This window comes from Carassius carassius, chromosome 46, assembly GCF_963082965.1.
Source record: "Carassius carassius chromosome 46, fCarCar2.1, whole genome shotgun sequence".
Lineage (NCBI taxonomy): Eukaryota > Metazoa > Chordata > Actinopteri > Cypriniformes > Cyprinidae > Carassius > Carassius carassius.
The window spans coordinates 15458222-15477540 of record NC_081800.1 but is presented as its reverse complement, the minus strand read 5'-3'; the positions used below and the strand labels follow the sequence as shown (position 1 = coordinate 15477540).

At 36.9% G+C, this 19319-nt stretch overlaps 2 protein-coding genes across 3 annotated transcripts; both read left to right on the top strand.

The window, feature by feature from the left end:
- The first annotated feature begins 615 nt into the window (after nt 1–615).
- LOC132129269 (dolichyl-diphosphooligosaccharide--protein glycosyltransferase 48 kDa subunit-like) lies at nt 616–4661 on the top strand. Its single transcript, XM_059540797.1, has 11 exons — nt 616–896; nt 1135–1245; nt 1335–1421; nt 1511–1614; nt 2560–2654; nt 2739–2832; nt 2916–3064; nt 3330–3477; nt 3654–3774; nt 3931–4037; nt 4119–4661. Exons 1-11 carry the CDS (start codon nt 662–664, stop codon nt 4266–4268), a joined length of 1401 nt encoding a protein of 466 aa, XP_059396780.1. The 5' UTR covers nt 616–661; the 3' UTR covers nt 4269–4661.
- Nucleotides 4662–6440: 1779 nt separating this feature from the next.
- Nucleotides 6441–18566, top strand: LOC132128954 (pleckstrin homology domain-containing family M member 2-like). Of its 2 annotated transcripts, XM_059540369.1 has the most exons (20): nt 6441–6591; nt 7480–7586; nt 7684–7793; nt 8361–8460; nt 8578–8665; nt 9171–9345; nt 10502–10561; nt 11611–11881; nt 12534–13280; nt 13391–13460; nt 13894–13984; nt 14074–14138; nt 14215–14303; nt 14388–14520; nt 15270–15460; nt 15552–15617; nt 15723–15882; nt 16356–16535; nt 16752–16868; nt 17676–18566. In XM_059540369.1, exons 1-20 carry the CDS (start codon nt 6532–6534, stop codon nt 17811–17813), a joined length of 3018 nt encoding a protein of 1005 aa, XP_059396352.1. In that variant the 5' UTR covers nt 6441–6531; the 3' UTR covers nt 17814–18566. The 2 variants fall into 2 exon arrangements, with proteins under 2 accessions (XP_059396352.1, XP_059396353.1); XM_059540370.1 differs by lacking the exon at nt 10502–10561.
- The last annotated feature ends 753 nt before the right edge of the window (nt 18567–19319 follow it).

The following is a 19319-nucleotide window of genomic DNA, read 5'->3' as shown; positions in this document are numbered from 1 at the left end:
AATAGATTTCCCCCTTTTCTTAAAGGGGCAAAATCCTTTGTGATAACACCACAGACATAAATTTGGGGGACACATATTTTTTCTTAAATATAACAAAAATATATATATTTTTAAACAATGTAATAAAATTATACATATAAAAAAAAAATCTATATTCACATTATAACCACTTTAGTTTTGTTAAAAATGCTGTTGCAATTACATTCCATGATACCTCAGGTATGACGGGAACATGCATATTTTGTTACAAACGCAGTCTCCCAAACTCAATTAAATATGTATTTTAAAACAAAAAATAACTATTAATAGTGCACAAATTATGTTAACCCTACAGAATACAAACATGCAAACTTTTTTTTTTATTATTATTTATTGGTATTTACAGTTTATTTCAACTGTAGTAACGAAGAGGGACACCACTTGCCACCGCAGTTGAAGAATGACCCATTTTCAATATTTATTTTGACATTATTTTATCAGTTTGTAACTTATTTAGATTTTTTTTTATATTTCTGCAGGTTTGGTCCTCCATATGTTTGTACCAGGTTATGAGGGCTGTCTCATTATAATATTTATGAGTCTATGAGGCAGCACGCGATTGGCTGCTGGCTGGGTCAGAGTTCAAGTCCGCGTTAGCGCTGACGTTGTCCAAAGGAGGAAAATGGCGATGGGTTGCTTGTCAATGAGGGACACCACGACTCCAGCAACATTAACTTGCAAAAGACGGCGTGGTACAATGGTTCCCACATTGTCTGGTGGTTTCAGCCGAAGCGCTCTGCTGGTTTTATCCGTGGCGTTAATGTTGCAGGCAGTTTTAGGAGACGGAAAGACGCTCGTTCTCCTGGACAATCCCAACATCAGAGACACTCATTCAATCTTCTTCCGCAGTTTAGCAGGTGAGCGTGATCTGATACTTACCTATTTTAAACACTCCAAAATATTACATTAGCACCTGAAAATATGGTTAGCATGTTCGCTTAAATGCTATATGAGTAGAAGAAGCTTTGTGAGCCTATGAGAATCAGATTAAATAATTGCACCAATATACGTTACCTGTAACGTTACAGACCATGAAAGGTATTGCACGTTTTTTAAATTTTATTATTTAACCGACAACTGCATTCTTGTTCTCAGATCGTGGGTTTGACCTTACTTTTAAGACTGTTGATGATCCTGGTCTCTCTTTGATCAAGTACGGGCAGTTCCTCTATGACCATCTCATAATATTTTCTCCATCAGTGGAAGGTGAGTCTTGTTATAGTGAACCTAGATTTCATGTCAATCTGCCTTTTTTATGTTTGTATATCCATGTTTGCATGTTTCCAATGGAACAGATTTTGGGGGCAGCATCAATGTAGAGACCATTACAGCCTTCATCGACGGTGGAGGAAATGTTCTGGTTGCTGCCAGCTCTGATATTGGTGAGTGCTGTATTGGTTTTGCATAAGTGCTCACTTATTGGCCTGTTGACATCAGTAATATTTTTAACACCTGTCTTTGACTCTGACAGGTGACCCTCTGAGAGAGCTAGGCAGTGAATGTGGGATTGAATTTGATGAGGAGAATACTGCTGTGATTGACCACCATAACTATGACGTTTCTGATCCTGGCGAGGTCGGTAATGGATGGAGGAAAAAATTCAGCTTAGAGCAATTTTTGAAATGAAAAATTCAATATTCAAAGTCAACAACGAATTGGTTCCTGTTTTTACTTAATGTTACAATGTAACACACATATTGTTATGTGCAAGAGAAGTAGATTATTGTAATGAAAGGGCAGGACTTAAATTTGACCATCTGTATTAAAAATCATGAGCTCAAATATACTAAAATATACTAAACTTTAATTTCAAAAATGAAACATTTCCTTGATTTTATTGCTTGGTAAGATGTGTTTAAAATCCTGAAATATAATAATTTGCATACCCTCTAAAAAGACTTTCCTTTTTGGCTGTTGTCACCTAGACTCTTTGACTTTTGTTAACCCTTGTTTAGCCATTGTTTTAAATGTTGTTGAATATCATACACCCTTTCTAAACTACATAATGCACTCATTTATTGTAGGGATGCACAATAATTATTGGCCGATATTTATCGTGCACCCTTAATTTATTGACCGTTATCCTTACATTTTTTGTCATGATTTACTCATCATCTGTATGAGTTTTTCTTCTGTCGAACACAAAAGATATTTTGAAGATTGTTGGTAACCATTGACTTCCATAGTATAGAAGAAAAGAAAAAATTCTACACTGAAGGCTACCTGCAACTGTTTTGTTCCCAACATTCTTCATTGTTTTCCACAAAAGAAAGACTCATTTTTAGCTGAACTTTCCCTTTAATGTAAAGAAGATTAAAGAAAGAATAGCCAATAACAGTAGATGAACTTGACTTCGTGATTTCAAATGAATTGCCATTTCATGATGATTTCATATTGTGTGTTTTACATTCTAAAACATATTTTTAAAACAAAATTCTTTGTTCGTCATAATTTCAATTCATCAAATCATTGTTTGAAGCTTGTTCATGGGTTTTAATTTTATTAAATTTTTTTTTACAGCACACTCTGATTGTTGCAGATCCAGAGAATCTTCTTAAAGCTCCAACTATAGTTGGCAATCCCACTGATAAACCAGTCCTGTTCAAAGGTGTTGGGTAAGTGGTCTTGATAGCCTGGTCTGTGTCATCTTATTCTGAAACTTTAACTGTTAAAGCTATGAGTTGCCTTTCTTTTTTCAGCATGGTGGCTGATCCAGATAACTCTCTGGTGCTGGACATTCTGACAGGATTCTCCACCTCTTACTCCTACTTCCCTGATCGCCCCATCACACAGGTAAATATTTCAGAGCTTTCAATGTTCTTTTTGTTGTTGTTAAATTCATTTGCATTCACCTCAATCTCTTTTTTGCTCTCCAGTATCCTCATGCAGTTGGAAAGAACACCCTCCTGATCGCCGGTCTGCAGGCAAGGAACAATGCACGTGTGGTTTTCAGCGGGTCACTGCACTTCTTCAGTGATGCTTTCTTCAACTCCCCTGTGCAGAAGGCCACCCCCGGATCAATGAGGTCTGTTAATAAATATTCATATTATTATTATTATTATTATTATTATATATCAGAGATGTTCACAAGTCTTTAACCTGAAGACTGAGTCAAGTGTGAAGTGTTTGTCGCTGGAGTCTGAGTCAAGTCTCGAGTCTTTGGTCTGAGTTCTCTTATGTTTGTTTAACTGTGAAGTTCAGTCCGTTAACAGAATGAATGGTGTCATGATGAAAAATATATTTCTATATTTGTTTACAGGTTGTTTGATGCATGATGTGTATATTTTTAGGTATGAACAGACTGGTAACCAGGAGCTGGCTGAGGCCCTGTCCCGCTGGGTGTTTAAGGAGGCTGGTGTTCTTAGGGTTGGGGCTGTTACCCATCATCCAGTTGGAGAGAGCACCCCCCCTGCTGCCTACACCATCACTGACCTTGTGGTGAGGCATGCCATATACTTATATAGGCATTATATATAATTTAACAGTTAACACATGATTTGTGACTGAGAAACAGGCAAATTCTGAAGAATTAACATTCACTTTCAAAGAAGCATGGCATGCTCCGAGAAACAAAGCAGTTTGGCTTACTGCTGCTGCTTGGATTGTCCTTACAGGAATACAGCATCGTGATTGAGATGTTGTCTGGTGGAAAGTGGGTGCCTTTTGATGGAGATGACATTCAGCTTGAGTTTGTCAGAATTGATGCATTTGTTAGGACCTACCTCAAGAAAAATGGTATGTTGTTATCATTATAATCAGCATAAGTTCATGCATGCGGATTACGGTTCAAAAGTTTAGGGTCACTGAAGAGTAATGGAGTTAAAAAAACTTTATAATGGTAGTGTTTGTTAATGATGTATGTCATCAAAATCATGACTGCTGGTTGTTTAGGTGGAAAATACAGTGTACAGTTCAAGCTTCCAGATGTATATGGAGTTTTTCAGTTCAAAGTTGACTACAACAGACTTGGCTACACACACCTGTACTCCTCAACCCAGGTGAAATTCAAAATTCATTGTAAAACTTGCTCCTGCTCCCACATTTCCTTGATATTAACTGATTCTTTTGTTATTCCACAGGTTTCTGTCCGCCCCTTGCAGCATACCCAGTATGAGCGCTTCATCCCCTCAGCTTTTCCATATTATGCCAGTGCCTTCTCTATGATGGCAGGACTCTTTGTTTTCAGTGTCGTTTTTCTACATATGAGAGAAAAAGAGAAGTCTGATTAAAATGAGTATCAGTGAAGAGGAGTACAAGAAAATGTCAAAAAAAAAAAAGCTGATGAGCTTCAGACCTCTGGCAGTCATGATGATTAGAGATCTGAAATGTTGGTATGGGCTTGTTTTGGTGAGTGCCATTACAACTAAAAGCAATGCTGAAGGGGGGTTGGGTAGTCTAACGAAAGATATGTTTTTGTTTTCTGGTTTGCCATTTAATTTAAAGTGATTTGGGGCACACTTCATGTTTTATTTGACATGGTTTTATGATACAACATGCACTGATGCTTTGGCTCTTGCTATGAGAAGTTTGTTTTGAAAATTACCGTTTGTAAAAAGGAATGGATGCTCACAATGTGGTTAAAACACCTGAAGATAGTAAAGTTTTAACATTCCAACACTAAATCTTATGTCCTCTGTTTTTCAATTTCATAAGATTTCATGATGGGTTTAGCAGTTATGAATATGGTTTATACAGATTCAGAACCTCATCTCTCAAATGTAAACTACATAGGCTAAGTTAAGTTTCAATAAGTTTATTTTTTGTATTTGTGCATTTTCAGTTACTGAATTCATGGGATAGAAATAGTATGAATGTGTGACAATAGAGTCATATATATATATATATATATATACATATATATAATTACATACATACATACATACACGCACAGTATGAACACCCTGTTAAATTCCATGGTTTTCCATATCAGGACATAAAAAAAGAAATCATATGGTCCTTGGCAGGTCTTAAAATTTTGAAATAATATCTCAGTTGAATAAAGACACATGACCTCACATGCCATATGTCTGGTCTTTTTCTAATTGTACTGTCACAAACTTTATTATTAAACATGTTAACTGAGGCCTGTAGTCTGTGGTGTAGTCTTTGGGTTATCTACAATTTCTATTGTATGTACTGGTCTGACCATGGGGTGAATTTCCTGGGATGTCCACTCCTGGGAATGTCATTGTGCATCTTGAATGTCTTCCACTTCTGAATAATCTTCCTCACTTCAATTTGTTAGAAAATGACCCTTCCCAGATTGATGGCAGAATCAATTGCTTTTGTAAAATCATTGCTGATGTCTTTCCTTTTTTAGCATTGTGTCATCTCGCACCTGAAGGCTCCAGACCAGCAAACTGCCAAAACCTCTGCTTTCACGGGGTGCTCACACTTTCTGATGATCAGTTAATCAAAGGTATTTGATTAGCAGTGCCTGACTGTTACTTACCCACTGCATTCCCATTTTAACAGTCCAGTTTATTACACATGGTTTATCCACTATGGCCTTGTTTATGTTTAATAAATAATGACAGTGTGTAATATGTCATGTGTTGTTGTTCATCTGAGGTTTAATTGTCCATTTTTTTAAGAACTCCCAAGGACCAGATGGTTTTTCATGTCCTGATACGGAAAACATAGTAAGAAAGTACATAAGATAGTAGTGCTAAATCATTTTAGAAATTACTTTTATACACTAAAGTTCAAAATGTTGGGGTCAGTAACATGTATACATATTATATATTAAAATATATTTTACTTGTATCTTACTGATCCCAAAAGTCTAAACCGAAGTGGACATCTTTGCACCGTTTTCCCCTATTGTACAGTGTACATTTAGCAGTTTTTTTTTGTGTGATCGAAATGGTTAAAATAATCTTTGCATGCTTTGACAGACAAGGACTGAAAAAAAAAATCTGGATAATCCTGCCTTGTGTTTAGAACAGACAGATTTCTTGAAGGCCAACCGCTAAATGTAGATTAATTTCAAAAAAGAATTTCATCTCCCTCTCTCTAATTTTTTTAATGTATTATTTTATTTTAATACTTTGTTTAACACAATAGAGAACGTTAAATACCATTATATATATATATATATATATATATATATATATATACATATATATATATACATATATATATATACATATATATATATACATATATAAATTATTTTTCTTTAAATGGGTTTCGTTCAAAACAAAGACGTGAGAGTACGTGCTCGACGACTGACGTAGAATGAAACCAGTAGGCCTTATGTAGCGACTTGTGTTTTTAAAACAAACTACTGTTTCAAAAATACAGTTTGAGGTATGATTGTGTATAGAACAAAACTTGAGTCTCTTCGAGCAATGTTAACCACAGAGCATATGGCGTGGCGGAAACCCATTGCGACAAATTGACGTCATCATTGAACAGCTCGTGGCCTGTGTGTACACAAGCGCGAGTCGGGAGCGCGTCAGCTGACATCCGCGGCGAGAGCAGCTAGACATGAATCAACTCAAAGTCAAAGACAGGATCCTCGAAAACATCTCTCTCTCTGTCAAGAAGGTAAAAAAATCTTATATACATGCAGTAAGGATAAATATAGACCTTTTCTAGTTTATAATTTCAGTGATAATTTGAGGTTTCGTTGTTTACGCTATCAAAATAGTTGGGCCTCCCCCCTCCTGCTGTGTTTTGAAGACAAGCGCCTTGACATCTTAAGAATTAACATCCAGTGTTTCCTTAAAAGTCAAGATTTAATAAATACCTGGCTAGACAGAGAGCTGTCAGTGCACTACATTAAGTTATTCTAGGTTATATTGTGTACTTTTAGCGTAGATAATATCTGTTTATCAATAAAATAATATGAAAAAGTCACTTTAGACGTGTCAAGTAAACACCGTTTATTGCATCATGGACACGTCTGACAGTGATATGATGCCCCTGTAAACAAGTCCTGTTATCAAATGAGATCCTATTATTAGGGCAAACAGAGCTTGATACTTATTTTATGGGGCCATCCTGCATTTGTCTGGACTGTTTTTTTCTGCAGTAACTTACTGAATCTTTGCTGAGTGCAACATCAGAATGTTTGTTCTTTCTTTTTTTCTTGTTCTGTCTTTTGCTGCTGCGTTATTTTGACTATTAGCAGCTTGCACACCCTGAAATCGTTTGATTTAGTCATTCAGAATTTAGTCTGTCAGGAGCTTGGCATTAGTACGTTCTCATGGTTTTATGATGGACTTGACCACCAAGAAGCTCTGCTTTCATCAGCGAATCACAGAACTGTGAATTCTGAGAATGCATTTCTCATCAGAGATTGTTTATCTAGAATGAAAAGGATGCATGGAATGTCGTGGCTGTGTGCATGCCAGAAATTTACCAGATATTCTTCTTTCACACTGAAGTGATTTGTTTTTTTTTTTAAACTATTTTTTACCAATTAATCCACAGTTGCAGAGTTACTTTGCTGCCTGTGAGGATGAGACGCCGGCAATCAGGAATCACGACAGGGTTCTTCAGCGGTTGTGTGAACATCTGGATCATGCTCTGCTTTATGGGTTTGACCAATTGCACCAGAGCTTTTTCAAAACTGAAACCCTTTTAAAGTAGACATTTGTAGGCTCACCGAACTTCTCTTTTCTCTACATCTCGAAGGCTGCAGGACATCTCATCGGGTTACTGGATACTCGTATTACACTTCACACGACGAGAGGCTGTCCAACAGATAGATGAGCTCCAGCACATAGCTACCAATCTTGGCCGAAGTAAGATCAAACCTTTACCACCTATGATGACTTGTTGATCTGCTTTCAGTACCATTCAAAAGTTTGGGGACGGTAAGATATTTAAGTAAATATATTTATAATGTTACAGAAATTTCCATTTGAAAAGTGCTGTTCTTTTGAACTTTTCATTTATCAAAGAATCCTGAAATTTTTTTCAAATAATAACAATAACAAAAAACAATAACAAAAATATTAAGCAGCACAACTGTTTTCAGTGTTGATAATAACAAATCAGCAAGGATCATGTAACACTAAAGACTGGAGTAATGGCAGCTGATGAAAATTCAGCCTTGTCATGATAAATTAATGAAATAGAAAGCTTTTATTTTAAATTGTAATTATTTCACAATGTGACTGTTTTTACTCTTGTCTAAATGGTGACCATAAGAGACTTTCAAAACTTTAAAACATCTTACCAACCCCAAATGTATAAAATGTAAATATAAAGTATTTGCAGGTATTTTCAGATGTTGAATATTGTGGCGCTGTGTGGACTTTGTTTCATGTAGTTAACTATGTTCTGGATGCTATGTTGTTGTTCCACAGGTCGTGCCTGGCTTTACTTGGCACTCAGTGAAAGTTCTTTAGAAAGCTACCTCCGACTTTTTCAAGAGAATCAAGGACTGCTCCAAAAATACTATTACAAGTGAGTGACTTTGAAATAATATTATTGTCCTTCTGTGGTTTCAGACCACAAATGAAAGCTTCCTTTCAGCAGTCATCTGATTTTTGTAATGTGTGAACACTGCTTCCTCCTTTACAGAAATGCACTGGTTTGCAGTCATGACCATCTCACTCTGTTTCTTACGCTTGTCTCTGGGCTGGAGTTCATTCGCTTTGACCTCAAATTGGTATGACTCTTCATTGATTTGTCCTGTCTATAATTAGACAGGCTTTTCCATCGTATGTCCTAGACCTGATGTGTCTCATACAGTTTAGTGCCAAACAACTGACTTCTCTTTACAAGCTATAGAAAGTATATCATTAAGGTGCTCTGACTGGTCAAAAAGTGTTGTTTTAGTCAATCTTGCCTTCAGTAGCCCTGCAATGTGACAAATTATTTTAAAAATATTTAGAAATAAGTATGAATATCCCATGTTGTCTCTCAATGTAAGGCGTTAACTATTAACTATGTTTGTATAATAATGCTAAAATAACTAGCAAAACTATTTAAAATAGTTTTAGATGGAGTATTGAATGCCATTTACACTTACTAAACATATTTATATCAACTACTCGCTTATAATATCAAAATACTGCTCTTCCATTACTACATTTTATACTGTTCTATATCTTCCATGACTGAAGACTTCTATATTTTCACTGCCTAATTCTTAATTTTTTAATTGGTGACAGGATGTGCCATATCTGGATGTTGCTCCTTACATGCCAGAATACTACAAACCCCAGAATCTGTTGGATTTTGAGGAGAGGTTGCCAAGCTCTGATAGCCTGTCTCTGCACTCTTTCACATCCCTCACCTCTACTAACCTTGAGTGGGACGACAGCGCTATTGCCCCATCCAGTGAAGGTGAGCTGCTTGGCTTCAATTCACCATTTTGTTTTCTCCATCTCTCTCTGTCTGTTACTATTCCTACTTCTGTCTTATTTTCACTCTTTTGGATATTATCGTTCACTTTTATTCTTTCTTTTACAAATTGGCCTTTTTAACTTGATGTAATTGATTATTCTGTAATCTTTGTTAAAGGGATACTCCACCCCAATATGAAAATGTTGTCATTTATCACTTACCCCCATGTCGAACACAATTTAAGATATTTTAGATGAAAACCGGGAGGCTTGTTGTGACTGTTATTGACTGCCAAGTAAATTACACTGTCAAGGTCCAGAAAAGTATGAAAGACATCTTATGAATAGTCCATCTGCCATCAGTGGTTAAACCGTTATGAAGCGAGGAGAATACTTTTTGTACGCAAAGAAAACAAAATTACGACTTTATTCCACAATTCGTCTCCTCCTGTATCTCTCCACATTACCTTATCGCCATTTTGGAGAATATGAGCTGAATGCAAGCAGTGTACACTATTCTGTGTCAGCCACGGTGCAGGGATCCACGGTTTCATTCAAATCAAAGCGTAAATACACTTAAACAATGTTTCTTTGTGTCGCGGCTGACACAGAAGAGCATACGCTGCTTGCGTTCAGCTCATATTCTCCAAAATGGCTCAACAGTGATGTGGAGAGTTACTGGAGACAAATTGTTGAATAGAGTCATTATTTTTGCTTTTTTCACGTACAAAAAGTAATGTTGTCGCTTCATATCGTTATGGTTGAACCACTGATGGCAGATGGACTATTCTGACGATGCTTTTCATATTTTTCGGTATATTGACAGTGTAATTTACTTGGAAGTAAATGGGACAGTCACAAGCCTCCCAGTTTTCATCCAAAATATCTTAAATTGTGTTCCGAAGACAACATTTTCATTTTGGGGTGGAGTATCCCTTTAAAGATTGTTTATCTAAGAGATGAGGACACTGAGTGTTCAGAAATCTCAGTGACCCTTCATGATCACACATTCGTGGTTTCATTTTATTCAGTGACACATTTCACAGCTTTAAGTTCCTCAAATGCCAAGTTTCGCATTCTCTTTTAGTTTCTGTTGTTCTTTCATTCACTTCATAATTTTTCCTGCCTATTGATGAGTCTTATTTCTCCTTTTTTAGATTATGATTTTGGTGACATCTTCCCTGTGTTGCAGTCATTGCCAAGGGCAGACTGGGAAGGTGGGACATGGTTAATTTCCCCCCTCCCCAATCTTACATTCGCAAACCCAACCAGTCTATCGGTACAAACCTACTAACCAACATTGCATGGTCATTTCACTCTGTGCATGTTTGTTTAATGCACAGAAGCTGTTATGGGCAGTGTGCTTTTGGTGATTTCATTGATGGGTTACTGGTGGCCATGTTCTGTATTAGACTAAACAGAACCAAACCCTTTTCTGATGGGATGATACTAAAACATACACAGTCTCTGATGCAGATGGAACTTGATGTTTATTGTCAGATTGTGTTTTTTGCTATTGCACCTGTGGCGGTGTGAGGCAGCTGGTTTGCATGTTAGCTGCTTCTAAAGCTTTACATTCTATGGCAGATATTCTTAATTTATTGTAATTTATTGATTATGAAATGCTGCCCATTATTAATCAAATAGGAGTCTTTTATATATAGACATATTTCTTTTGCGTGAATTATATAAAATTATTCTTTGTAGGTCTGACAAGTTATGTTTTAACTTTTGAGATTAATGTTATTTAATTCAGATACAACACTTACTGTACTTTAATGAAGAAAATTATGTCTAATGGTTCAGTTTCTTTCAAAAAAATAGTGCAAGATCACTTTCTTCTATCATCAATACTACAGTTTTGTCACTATACTGCTTAGACATTTTGGGTCACTAATATTTGTTTAAAAGAAATGAACACTTTTATTCAGCAAAAATTTATTAAATTGATTAATGGTGACAAAGATTAATCATGTTACAAAAGGTTCTAATTCAATTTAATGCTGTTGTTTTGAACTTCATCAAAGAATATGTAAATAAAAAAAAATAGATGGCCTTGTTTGTGATTATTTGTCAGAATTTCAGATACATAAAAGAATGATTTGGAAATTGCTAGAAGGCCAAGTTTGTGTTGCAAAACAGCTTATGCGTTTTGTATGTCTCTTTGCATTTGTCATGATTCAGTCTCAGCCTAATAGTCCTACAATGAGTTCCTAATACCAGCGTGTCTCTGGTGTTTTCCCTTCTTGCTCTTGTTTTCTGACAGAGGGAGACTTGACTGATCCAGTCAGTGGGCCCCGCTCCTCTGGATTGGACCCTCAGACTGTTGTCAGCGACTGCGTTGTATTGAGGGCCTCTGCATGTACCATCAGAACCACATCTCTGTCGCGAAGCCCTACATTTCAGCACAATCCCTTCAATGAGGACTCAGGCACTAACACTTCAGCTGACGTCACCCCAGTGCACATGGCTAGCTGGCATGCTTCAAAAACAGGAGAAGATGCTGAGATCACCAACACTGAGCTGGAAGTCATTCGGTGTGTCTTGAGTATTAGATCTTATGGTCTAGGGTTGTAGTAGCATATCAGTCACACATTATTAGTTGATATGGGGAAGTGTATAATTTGTGTGTGTGTGTTACCATACTTCCCTTTCAGTTTATATTTCAACTTCTTAAAGACATTGGCATTAAAAAAAAAAAAAAAAAGAACAAGCAGTTTGAGATGTCGGTTTGTAGCGCAACCAGTTGTGTTAGCTTGTCTAAACCAATTAAATCTGTAATGCTTGGAAGAAGAGATCTGTTAGCATTCCCTTTTATCTTTATGGCAGTTACATGAATAGCACATCCTGGAGGAAGTCTAGATTATGGTTTAAATGGCTCTAAAACAAACAGTCACTGGCAAAACATTTTTACATTATGGAACATGTAATAAAATATATTTACAATTTTATATGTTGCTTGAAAAAATGTATTTGATCAGAATAAAAGGATACTTTTGAATGGCAATGGAAATATAATTTTGCAATACTATTTTGTCCCTCTAGTCCCTCTATGACCAACATGACCTTCCAGCTCCACTTAAATATAATGTTCTTGTATATTATTTCACAATGACATACTGCTACATAGTTTTAACATTAGGTATATTAATTATTTTTTCTGTTTGGTTTTCCTTTGTTGTGCTACAGAATGGCAAGGCGCAGAAAACATTGTAAGAAACGACGGGGAAGAGGGTTGACAGACTCTATGAGCAGTGAGCAGAATGTCACCTCTCCAGACACTGAGAAATGCCTTCAGATTGTATTTGAGAGAGACATTGTAGTAGACAATATTAATATGGACAGTCGGGGTCCTCTGGAGGGGCCAAATGGTCCTGGCTCAGAGTCTATGAGGAATGGGATACAAAAAGGAGATGATGAAGACCCGAAGGCAGGGCTGAGGCTCCCTGAAATGACGGACACTTCTATGGACAGTGTGGGCGAACCCCTCTGTGATGTCATGGACCGGCTGAATGGTTCTTTGGATGGGGAAAGCTGGCAGCGAAGTGAAGGTGAGGAGGAAGAGAATGGAACTTGCACTAATCACGATGGACTCCCCCATCAGCGGCCCTTTGGAGAGGACTCGGGCGGTGAACCTCCAGACCCAAGACGTAGCTTCCTGCAGGCCCCCCTGCCACCCGCGGACTTCTATTGCTTTACCTCCCAGAGTCCAGACCCTGCTGCCTCGTGTGGTGGGTGCAATGACTCTGCAGGGAATGGCGAGTCGCAGGATGTTCCTGTTGGCGATGAAGATGAGGGAAAAGCAGAATCACCAGCTGCAGGGCAGGATCCCTCCATCCCCATAGAAATGTCAGCTGAGGTGGAACAGAATAAAGAAGAAAAGCAGGAGGAGGATAAAGACCACACAATACAGAGCTCTCATGCTGCAGAGTTTAAGTGAGATTGTAAACGGATTGAAATCAGTGACCAACTTGGTTTGGAATAGCTCTATTGACACTATATGCGATTTATTAAGAGGTTTACGTATTTGTTTTTTTGTTGTACAGGGTGGATAACAATCACCTTCTGCTACTCATGATTCATGTTTTTAGGGAGAATGAAGAACAGCTATTTAAGGTGATACTCTGCTTGATTTAACAGCACTGAATGGATAACTTTGTATTAACGGCTTTAAATTGTGTCCATGCTGCAGAGTACCCATTTACTCATTTAACCCTTTTAGCGTACCATTTTGTGAAATAATCACTCAAACCACAATCATTGGTGATCAGAAGTGACCACATCGCTTATGTTTAAATTTTTTCTCAGAATTCTTTGATGAATAGAAAGTTTAAAAGTTTATTTATTTATTTATATTTTTTTTTGAAATAGAGACCTTTTGTAATGTTATCAATGCCTTTACTTTCATCTTCATGAATTTAATGCATCCTACCAAAAAAATTAAAAAAAATAACAAGTACAGGCTCCAGCTCCAAGAATGTGGTTGGGGACCCCTATTGTAAACCAGTGTTACCTATTGATTTGTTTGCATTTTAACATTTAATTTCAGATGGTGAGGATGAGCACAGGACACATGGAAGGAGATTTGCAGCCTCTGTATCTGCTGTTGACAGACTGCTACATTTACCTCTTACGAAAAGGTCAGCAAACCTTCATTGGAAGAGCAGGACATCGCTATATGTCTACAAAAGCACATGTTTGCAGTTGTTGTTGTCCCATTGATTTTCAGGGGCAGCAGAGAAGCCTTATAGTGTTGAGGAGGCGGTATCTTATAATGAGCTGGACTACATCTCTGTGAGTAAACGACCTGAAGCCTAAATGTTTAGTTTGACTTGCTGCAGAGAGATAAGAGCCCTTGTTTGTGCCTTAGGTGGGGCTTCATCAGCAGACGATCACTTTAGTGTGCACTAACAGAAGACGGCAGTTCCTTTTAGACACAGCTGACTCATCTCTGACTGTGTAAGTTTTCAAAATCAAAGGGCCTCCCCATGAAGTTGATTTGTAGACGTCTTTAAAGAGGATCTGTTCATGTTCTCTCCTCAGCTGGTTCCTGACTGTGCTGAAAGCGGCCTTGGAAAATGGCTGTAGGGAGCTTCCTTACCCCTCTGTTCTCACTGACGCCACCATGGAGAAACTTGCTCTTTCTAAGTTTGTATGCCAAGAGACTCACTGTGAGGTAAATGGGGGAGATCTATCACCCTAAATAATTCACAAGAGTCTGGCAGACAGTGGCTCAATTTGATAATCTTAGTTCCTCATGCTGACTCTTTCTAAAAATACAATTACAATTAAACCATTTACATTGATTATACAGTTTAGACCAGTGGTTCTCAACCAGGGTTCGTCATCAAACTTCCAAGAGGGGTGCAGGATGACTTAAAATTATTGAAATTAATAGATTATTATTAATACAATTGTTGGTACAACAATATAGTTAATACATTAAAAATATATAAGTATAATTATAATTAAATAATTGTGAACATTTATTTGTTTATCCCTCTTAATAAGTATTGTTTATTTTTTCTTCTGTTTATTAATTTATTAGTAAACAGAAAATGTATTAATTTATTAGGAAACACTAATAAATTAATTCACAACAAGCAGCTTTGAAATAATTATAGCACATTTTTTTTGGACTAATATGATTTTAAAGTAGTTACAGTGCTTACAGGATTATTATTCTTATACAATATTAACCCTTTTGTGTATATATTATGAATCAATTATCTCAAAGAGAAAAAAAATCATTTGGCATCTCCCACTAAACTTTATGAAAAAATATATAAATCTCAAGACCTTTGTTTCTGTTCCACAAACGTGTCTTTGAAACCAGCATTACAAAAGTACTTGGTGCATCGAATAGTTAATTGAACGCACATACTGGGACTTGTCTTATTGACATTGTGCTAACTGTTTGTGTAGTTACCTGAGATGAGCATCCGCCTGTATTCTCTGGTTCACTGGGAGGACCCAATAGATGCAGTGGTGGCTTCACCAACATCTCCATTCAGCTCCAGAGAATCCAGTAGCACTAAAGACGGGGCACTGTTGTACCAGGCCGGGAGCACTTATTTGGGGAAGGAAGTGTGGAAAAGCTGTTACTTGGTTCTCAGGTACAAAAGGGTTTGGTACTTTAAGCTATTCAACAGTGTTTCAGCAAGCTGTTCGTGTGTCCTGAATTTAAATCTGCTGTTCATCTGGCAGCAACGGCATCCTGTATCAGTATGCAGAGAGAACAGATGTTACACCTCTGATGTCTGTGACCATGGGGTAAGCAGTTTACTCTCTTAGCAATGTTAAATGTTCTTTTCAGTATGAAAGGTGCCCACTTATGAACGTTTACTGTATATTTGAATGCGATTGTGTTTGTTATAGGGGAGGGCACTGTGGAGGCTGTAGGCGTTCAAACAGCTCCGAGAAGCCTCATGCTTTTCAAGTGATTCTGACTGAACATCCTCCATTAGTGCTCAGTGCAGAAAACGAACTGGAAATGGCCGATTGGATGCAGCTGCTCTGCCAGTCTGTCTCTAAAGGGGTAAGCTGCAATCATACAAATATTAACTTTTTTTTTACTGGATGCATTTCTACATCCATCTTCTTGCAAACAAGATCTCTACAGTTTTTGGGTAGTGTGACTAAATCCAGTTTCAGACTTTCCATTCAAATCTACTGTCTTTTTCGGAGCTGGTGGCGTGTGGGCAAAATGTGGGAGTGTGCATTTTAAATGCTTTTAGAGTCACCACATGACAATGTGTTGTTGTTCCTCATTAGTTCAACATGCCAACATTTGCATTTTATGAATGAAATGTACTACACAACATTTAAATTCTAAACAAATTTTAAAACTGTTACAAAGTGGCATCATGAGGGCGCAGTCATACACTATGTGATTTTCTGTCAAATCTGTCAACTCAAATCTGCAGACTGGCTCTGACTAGTATAGCCTGTCCAGAATTATCAGAATGATTCCCCAGATGTTGACCACGATTGTTTATTTTTGCTTCTCAGATTATTCCACAGGGAGTAGCTCCTGCACCCTGTATACCATGTTGCCTTGTACTCACAGACAGGAAGTTGCTCACATGTCACCAGGATTGCCAGACCAGTTTTTTCCGTTCTCTAGGAGGGGCTGATCTGAATGATATCACAGCTGTATGCCTGGAAGAGGATAAAGAATACTGTGTCATTGTAAGAGTTCATTCGGATTGTTGTGTGACAGATGTTTGCTCGTAATATTTTCACATCTACAAATAAACTCATCAAATTTAGGGTGTTCCCTGGATTCTTTTTTCTTGAAATGTTTGAATTATGAATCACAAATGCAGAAGCTTTACTTGGTGGTGGTTTTTATTTTTATTTTATTTATTTATTTTTATGCGCACTAATCACCCTTTGTGTCTGCAGGAATTTTCAGAAGATCATGTTCAGTTTCTCCCACCCTGGGTTTTGTATTTTAGCGCATGTGAGGAGCGAGATCGGCTACTAGGAGAATTGAGTAAAGCATGGGCTGCTGTTTACCAGGTGAAGAAAAAGCTTTTTTCATAGCTAGCAAATCATCACTTCTGAATGGCATCTGTAGTTTCATATTTAACAAAGGAGGCCTTCATCCTTATATTTGCTGTACATCAACTCTACTCTTACATGCAAAAGATGCTTTTGTTGGACCATATTCCCCCAATGGATTTTTAATAAATCATTAAAATCTTTTATGTTTCAAAAGATTTCTATTTCAGATAAATTCTGTTCTTTTGAACTGGCATACAAACTTAGAAAGAGCAATTTTCTCCATGCTGGCATCAGGAGAAAAGAGGGGTAGGGAGGCTCCCTACATACTATTTCCAAGGCCACCCTCATCACAGCCACACACTTAACAGCCTCATGGGGATACAGTTTATTTTAAAAAAACATACACAGTTAGAGATGAGTCGGCTGTGTCTTAACAGGATCTGCTGTCTTCTGAATTAATCAAATATTCCTAGAAAAAATGTATCTTAACAATTTTAATTAACACAGCTATCAACATTGATGATAATAATAAGAAATATTTCTTAAGCACCAAATCAGCATATTAGAATGATTTTTGAAAGATGACATGGCACTTAAATGACTGCTAAGAGGCTGCTAAAATTCAACTTTTCCTAAATTACTATTTTGTATTTTAATATATTTTAAATTGTATTTAAAATGTAATTTAGCAATATTACTGTTTTTGCTGTTTTTCGATTAAATAAATCCAACCTTGGTGAGCATAAAAAAACATCCCATCAATTTTCTTATTAATATTATTTATTTGTTTAACAGCATGAATTTCTACATATGTGTGTCCAGGTAAGCCTACCTCGTAAGCCAGTTTCAGACCCATCGGTGCAGAAGAGGTGTAGAGAAGCACAGGAGCTGATGAAGAGTGCATGGCAGAGGAGTGACAGCCTACACAGAGGTCGATCAGAGAGAGAACCATGGTGCTGATGACCGGTCTATCACTACAGTGAGCCCAAGATTAAATAATACAGCATGGAGAAGTCAGCTCACCAGCAAACCTACTGTTTATGTAGGTACAAACAGTCACTGTGAGCTCTCCAGACCAGAGTCGATATCGAATAACATGGTCTCATATGATATTTATCTACCGGTAATGAGGCCTGACCTTGTTTCCACTTGCCTTGCACAAATATTTAAGGAATTAAGATTAAGGCTTTGGCTATTACAAGTGGAAGTCTGCAACAGGAAATCAAAAAAACAAGAGATCTAGCAGTTCTCTTCAATTACATGTGATTATACTATATAGAGTGTGAATGGTAATAATTTTTTTAAACCTCCCCTCCTTGTATTAAGTCTATGGACAGATACTGTACATCATGCTTGTTCTACGTATATAAAGAGGTACAAACTGCTTTGTGAGCACTTGGGAAAGAGAAGTTAAGTTATGTTTACACCATTGGTATTAGCTGGCTAACTATTTGAAAGTATAACGGTTTGCATGGCAGCTTGGCACAGACACTCAAAACACACAGAGAGAGAAAAAGGGGGAATTGGTCCGGCTCTCTTTTAGATATCTAATATCAGTCAGCACTGCCAACAGTGATGGTACAGTACCAGCATGTAATCGCTGTTATATTGGACTGAAGTCATTTGTTAGGATCAGTCATTAAAATACTGTAATAAGGGTCATACAATTCTATAATATCATTAGTCTAAGATATACTGCTTATATATATAAGATATAGCTCTTGCAGCTATAAGAGTTTAGAAGTGAAGTTGTTGGTTACAGGAGAATTGCACAAGGATCAGTGTTGCACGTTCATAAAAAAAAAAAAAACTTTAGTTAAAAGATAGGTTTGAGTTTTTTTTTTATGCCTTTAAAATGATTTCTGATCATACATAAGCATTCACAAATTTTTCGGTTTTAAGAAAAATGCTTTTTTTTCCAATTGAATGCAGTCAGTCAAGCATTTAAGGTCAAACTCTCCAAGAGGTGTTATCAGCTTTTTAACAAAAACAAATACTGATCATCCATATCTGTGTTTTAGCTTAAATATCAAATGCATTCCCTGTTCCTCACTCAGTGGTGCATTAGGTATAATATACCATTTCCAATGAGACACTGTAAAGTTGTTTTAAGAATGTAGAGTGGTTTTAAAGAAAGCAGACTTGAGTAAACTTGAGTAATATGGATCTGACAGACTGTGGTGAATGGAAGCCGGATCTCAGGTATGTTGAAGTTTGTTCCAGTCAACAGTGACTTTAAATAATACATTGCTGGACAATTATGGAATAATTCGTTAACAATTTAAATGTGGTTTTATTTTTAATTTTTATTTAATTTCTTTTTAAATGAGAGTGACCTACAGTAGTCAATTATGTTGTTCTAACACTCTGTCTCAGATACAATGAATGCTGCATGTACATTTTGGAAGATGTCATATATGATAACAAATATAAATAAAAATTGTTTTTATAAATCATGAAAACTTA

Coding starts and splice junctions, on each gene's coding strand:
- LOC132129269 (XM_059540797.1), top strand. CDS start 662: ATGGCGATGGGTTGCTTGTCAATGAGGGACACCACGACTCCAGCAACA. Junction 2,655..2,738: donor GTCCTGTTCAAAGGTGTTGG/GTAAGTGGTCTT, acceptor TTCTTTTTTCAG/CATGGTGGCTGATCCAGATA. Junction 4,038..4,118: donor ACCTGTACTCCTCAACCCAG/GTGAAATTCAAA, acceptor GTTATTCCACAG/GTTTCTGTCCGCCCCTTGCA.
- LOC132128954 (XM_059540369.1), top strand. CDS start 6,532: ATGAATCAACTCAAAGTCAAAGACAGGATCCTCGAAAACATCTCTCTC. Junction 8,461..8,577: donor CTCCAAAAATACTATTACAA/GTGAGTGACTTT, acceptor CCTCCTTTACAG/AAATGCACTGGTTTGCAGTC. Junction 16,536..16,751: donor ATAAAGAATACTGTGTCATT/GTAAGAGTTCAT, acceptor TTGTGTCTGCAG/GAATTTTCAGAAGATCATGT.